The sequence below is a fragment of the Aulonocara sp. 'chitande type north' Nkhata Bay genome, linkage group LG8 (genome assembly GCF_057382095.1).
Source record: "Aulonocara sp. 'chitande type north' Nkhata Bay isolate Kocher_YH1m ecotype deep benthic linkage group LG8, A_spYH_male_GT1.1, whole genome shotgun sequence".
Classification (NCBI taxonomy): domain Eukaryota; kingdom Metazoa; phylum Chordata; class Actinopteri; order Cichliformes; family Cichlidae; genus Aulonocara; species Aulonocara sp. 'chitande type north' Nkhata Bay.
The window spans coordinates 22,840,468-22,846,467 of record NC_141351.1 but is presented as its reverse complement, the minus strand read 5'-3'; the positions used below and the strand labels follow the sequence as shown (position 1 = coordinate 22,846,467).

At 45.5% G+C, this 6,000-nt stretch overlaps 1 protein-coding gene across 6 annotated transcripts in view; it reads right to left on the bottom strand.

Moving 5' to 3' along the window:
* Nucleotides 1-569: 569 nt before the first annotated feature.
* fbrs (fibrosin) overlaps nucleotides 570-6,000 on the bottom strand; it is a 33,320-nt gene continuing 27,889 nt past the window's right edge. For all 6 annotated transcript variants that reach the window (XM_086304355.1, XM_086304362.1, XM_086304360.1 and 3 more), the window contains one exon: nucleotides 570-3,506. In XM_086304355.1, the coding sequence (XP_086160481.1) occupies nucleotides 1,964-3,506 (1,543 nt within the window). In that variant the 3' untranslated portion in view covers nucleotides 570-1,963. The remainder of the gene's footprint in view (nucleotides 3,507-6,000) is intronic.

Genomic DNA, 6,000 nt, shown 5'->3' with positions numbered 1-6,000 from the left:
TGCATTTGGGCATGTAGATATTGTGGAGACAGCCTGCTGAAGTTCAAACCAACCATCAGAATGAAGGATTATTTGACTGTGATGATGGACTGGTCTGAGCATTTCAGAAACCGGTGATCTCCTTGAAGTTTTCCCCCCACACAACCATCCCTTTAGACCATTCACTGTAAACCATAAAGAGCTGCACTGAGCAGCAGTTCTCTGGGTCAAAATGCCTTATTGACAGCAGACTGCTTCAAACTGATAGAAAGGCAACGGTAACATCAACAGGAAACAGGTTACAGTACATTTAGGCTCACCAAAATCTGACAACAGAAAAATATCTCAACTCCTGCTGCAACATTCAGGTGGTAGGATCAGGATTTGGCATAAAAACAAAAGCACGGAGCCGTGCTGTCTCGCTGTTCACCTGCTGGTGGGGGTGTAATGGTGAGGGGGATAGTTATCTTGATTAACCTCTGCCACAAAGAAGCAGTTCTGAAGGTAAAAGGGGGCGAGGTGGTTCCTACCTAACGAAGTGTAGAGCAGGTGTATTTAAAGATTCAGGACAAAAGACGCACACAACAGTGTAAACAACAATTCATTTAATAATTATTCTTTGTGGTCTCTAGGGGAGGGGTTCGAAAGGTATAAAACGGTCATATTAAAATAATCGACCCAGTCTTTTCCCTCTCAGGATACCCACTGCTAGTTGTCTTTTGACAGTCCTTATATGTTTTTTTTCCTTTTCAGTTCTTCAGCACACGTCCCACTTATCCGTGTATATAACTTACTTTTGTTGAAGAAACAACTCGACAGTTCAATGTACAAGGCTCCCATACTCCCAAATGGATATAACACACACAACCAGTGAGACGCACAGGCAAACCTCTCTCTCTCTTAGCATTATAGTCACAGATGAGATTCTTGAAGAGGCCAGAGGTTGCGATGGATGCGGCTTTAATGTTCACAAGCACTGAAGAATTTTTTGTGAAGCAGGCCTTTCTGGATGATTTGAAACATTACTACCCGGGGACAGAGTACTGGTTGATACCCAAAACAATGACAAATAACATAACAGTGAATATATTTATTATTATAGAAGATAATTAATGTTAAGAATAATAATTACAAAGGCAATTTCTCTAGACTACTATAATCTGGTCCTGCTCGTATATTCAAGAGGAGACTGGGAAACACTTACAGGAAGCTCTAAAGACACTGTGTTCACAGTGTAGCACAGTTCATTTCGCCATTCATCCTTTGAAAACCAACAAAGAAAAACAAAAAGTTTTTTCAAAACAATGTCAAAATTGAAGCTGAGGGGTCTGAAGTTGGATTTTGGGGGGTAAAGCAGGAAACTGAGGTACGATGCTGAATGATCTTCGTGAAATGGTCTCATCGGTAATCTGTCTTTGCGCAGTGACACACCAACAAAAACAGAAGAGAGGACCACTTTACCACTGTATTTCCAAAATAAACCCTCACCCACAACACCTAAAAGCAGGGTTGATACATGTAGCGGAGGGCTTTGAAGTATCCCATAAATTAACCAAGCCGTGGACAAACCCCTGGGCATTTATCCCCTCTGGAAGTCGTTTCCAAATCCACATGGAAAAGGCTTGCTTAAGAAAAAAAAAAAAAGTATGGAAAATAATTCACCTGACAAATGAAAAAGCTGTCCTCTGCCTCTTCTGAAAACTTTCAGTATAAAATAAAAATACACCAAGGATGCACAGAAACCATGTACCTTTAAATTGCAATGATAGAACCATTGGGCTTATTCCATGCCTTGCTTTTTCCCCTTCCTGCCATCACCTCCTTCCTTTTTTGTTTTTAAACATTGTTTGGAGGGGTGCGGGGGTGGTTTGGTTGTGTAATTGGAAGGTCGGGGTTTAGTAGTCTGCAAGAGGAAAAGGGGCAGGTTGAGAGCAGCACAGTGATCCTGACATTTCCCTTAATCTCCTCCAGTGTTGTCCCTGTACTATCTGGATTCTGCGTCTTTGTGGGCGCTGTACAGTGCCAGCTCACCTGGACCTGCGAGTCTAGAGCTGCGGGGGGGTGTGGCCGACCGATTGGTGACGGACGGAATGAGCGGAGGCGGCGCCCCCACCTGAAGAGGTCCCACCAAGCCCGCCGTGGTCTTTGCCAGGATACCGTTGGCCATGTGGGGTGGGATGAGCGGGGTGAGGCGGGAGTAGAAGCCCGGGTGGTGCTGGTGAGCACCAGAAGCTCCCGGAGGGAGAGAGTGGGCGAGAGGGTGAAGCTGATCCAGGTGAGGGGCAGTAGCAGCGTGAGAGGGGCTGGACAGGTGAGAGCCAGGAGGGAGGTGCAGGTGCATTAAATTACGATAGTCTTCCCTAAAGATCTGGATCCGCTGCTCCTCATCCATCAGCCCACCTCCTGGGGGTCCGAGCTGAGGATGGCGATCAAAGGGATGCGCCATGAGGCTGAAGTCGGGGCGAACAGCAGAGGAGGAGGCATTAGAGGTAGAAGGCTGTGGGTGGGGCACCACTGCTGCGGCTACAGCGGCCCTTTCTGCCTCAAAAAGGCGCTGATGCCGGAACAGCTGAGCCAGGTGATGTTCAGGTCGCAGGGCTAGGTGATGGTCTGACCGAAATGCTAAAGCCTCCCTACGATGCTGATGTTGCTGCTCCCTCCACGGGTCCCAAGGGAAGCTATGTGCGCCCTGTGATGGTCCTTGAGGTGGACCGTGGGGAAAACGTTCACCACCAGGACCGACTACCAACCCTCCAGGACCCACTGCGCCCCCCAGATATGCTTCAATGGTTCTTGTGCGTTCCAGCAGGGACATCTGCTGGTGCGAAGGTGGGTTTGGAGTAGGTGGTGGGAGAGGGACACCTGGAGTAGGAGTCAGAGATAAAGAGGAAGAAGGGGTGCCAGAACTGGGGTGGTGAGGATGGCTGTTGGGGCGGTCAAAGCTGTGGCTGGGTGCTAGGGGATGGTGGGAGATGGGGATGTGCTCCGGCTCCTCCTTCCGCTCCTGTTTCACTTGAATTTGCATGGAAGGTTTGGACTGGGGCGTCGAGGTCCGATCAGGCTTCTTGGTCTGAGACAATGAAGAAACAGAAGAGGAAGCAGTGGAGGAAGAGGGAAGGCTACCGTCTCTTTGGGAGTGCGAGGACTCGTTGTGGGAGTTGTGCGGTGTGGAAGCCATTGAGCGGGGGTACAGGTCCAAGGGAGATTGGGCAGAGCGGTTAGAAGGTGGGGGAGGAGTGAGCACAGAAGATGAGGAAGACCGCGGCCTGTCCCTGTCTGCTACTAAAGAAGAAGATCCAAGAGGAGGCCCCCTTGAAGACGTAGACAGCACTGGCCTCTTCTCCACATCTCTGTCTCTATCGCGGTCTCTGTCTCTGTTTAAGCTGCGTGTCAGGTCCTCAATAGGTCCAATGGTCCCCCCCAGGGTGCTGCTGTGGCCATTGATGTGTGAGACTGGGGTGCTGCTGCGGGGCTTATAGGAAGGACCGACTGGAGATATCCTCACAGGTGGGCCGTACAGCATGTCTCTGCGAAACAAAAAGCATACAAAGTTCAGGGGATGCTAGATTTTTAAGCAGCTGGAAGATATTTAAACAACATTCAAGCTCCTGATATTTGTATTTTTAATATTAAAACTGGAGGCCTGAAGCAGTAGAGCTTAATACCTGCCACACCAGTTTTCCACATAGATTACAATTTAATTCAGTTTCCAGTTCTGTGAACGTTACACTGCAGCAAGTTTGCTCACTTTAAAAGAAATGAACTGTCTCTAATATTTTGATTCTTTTATTCTAGTGGAGGGAGACACAAGATTGGAAAAAAAGTCCAGAAAATACGCATTCAACAAAAAGTATAGATTGTTTAATAAGTATTTAATCCTCAAGCAAAATATGACTTAGTACTTGGTGAAGAAACCCTTGTTGACAAGCACAGTGGTGTTTCTTGTAGTTTGTCACCAGGTCTGCACACATCTCAAGAGGAATTCTGGACCACTGCTCTTTACAGAAACTGAATCCAATAGGTGTCTTGGCTGCTGCCTGAAGCTTCTACTCCCTCCACAGGTTTTCTATAAGACTGAGGTCTGGAGACTGGCTAGGCCACTCCATGACCTTAATGTGCTTCTTCTTTGGCTGCCTTGGTGGTACGTTTTGGGCCATTGTCATTCTGGAAAACCCATTTTCAGTCTTCTAGCTGAGGGAAGGAGGTTCTCGTCCAAGAATTTACAGTACATGGGTCCAATCATTGGCCACTAAGTGAGGTGAAATCGTCGCATACCCTTAGCACAAAAAACAGCCCCAAAGCATAATGTTTCCACCTCCGTGCTCAACTGTGGGGATGGTGCTTTTTGGGTCATGGTGTACTGTGTTACCAATGGTGTTCTTGCTAACTGGTCCCAACTGCTTTCAGATCATTAACAAGCTCCTCCCGTGCAGTTTTGGGCTGCAAACGTATTTTATGTTTCTGCCATTTCTGAATAATCGCACCAACAGTTCCCACCTTCCCACCAAGCTTCTTGCAGGACTACAAGCTTTCCCTGACATCTCTTGACAGCACTATTTTCTCACCAAAATAGCGTAATGGAAGAAAATCAACGTGTGGACACGTGTGCTTTATACATAACAAGATGAGGGCAGGAGTATCTGTAATTGATTGACTGGGATTACAATCTATGTGAGCCAGTATTCTGCTTGGGTAGTTGGAGATCAAATACTTTTTTCACTCAATGACATGCAAGTCAATTTGTAATTTTTATGTAGTGTGTTTTTTCTGGAGTTTTGGTCAAGTTTCTGTCTCTCTCCGCTAAAATGAAACGACCATAAAAATTAGAAGCTGCTTATTTCTTTATGAGTGAGCAAACTTACAAATTCAGCAGGTGATCTATAATTATTTCCCTCCCCTGCACCTGCTGGTAACGGTTTACACTTTTCTCGAGGTAAATAACTTGTCTAACACAATAAGAGAGACTCCCTTCCCACAACCTCAGCTGTTAAAGGGCGCTGTGTTCACCACTGTTAGAATAAACAGCTGTCTGTCTGTGGTTTTAATGCAAGCTCAAACGTGTTCATTAATTTAGTAAATTCACACACTCAAAAGTTTTTCCTCTCTGTTCCCTTCTCTGCCTGCTGCTGGCTGGTCTGCAACAACTCACGGTCAAGCATACAGATATTTTTTTTAATAAGTAGTTTAAATAAAGGCAGCATTGAAATGTATTAAAACTCTGTGGATCTCCTGGTAAGTCAATATATGCAACTGTAACTTGACTCAAGGTATCGGCTGTACTGTTTCTTGTTTGGTTGGTTGTTAGAAGCGAATATTTGTGGGTTTCCAACATGACTGTATTCATGCATGTAAAATAAAACGACTGAATGAATCTTTCAGCCATCGTCAAAGACTTAATTGTGCATTTGTATCTCATGTCATAGGCATGTGTTTGGGTTTGTGAGTGAAAGCCAAGCAAAACAAGCAGGACACCATGGAACAGGGAAGTCCAACATATGACCCACCATCCAATCGTGCCCAGTGGATAGCTTTGAAAACGAAGGGGACATAACTTTTTGTACTTGCACTGCATTGATCCCCCTGAGGCATCTTACTGCAAGTCTTACAGCCTCCTTACCATCAAAGGCATTACCTACAGACTACTATACCCAACAGGGGTAACACAGTTAAGCCCAGCAGCTGTCCTATCTTTGTAATGCTTCACTGTGGAATAAAATGCTTTTAGTCTGGCCCAGAGTGATTACTTTTGCATTCTATTTGCAGAGACGAGATTAACACTAAATAATGCCACACAATACAGAAAAAATGTATTGTTTTATTTATAAATTAGCCTTAAAGGCTTAAGTTAAAGACAAATGAACTTTTAGTTTCATGAAGTCGACGAGCCAACCTTGCCATCAAGTAAATGATGTAAGAATAGATCTCAAGACTTGTAGATGGCTGGTAGTTCAAAGTCCAGCTGCCTTAACTCAAGCAGTTAAGATTCCCATGACCTGGATGACTTAGAACCTACACTGACTT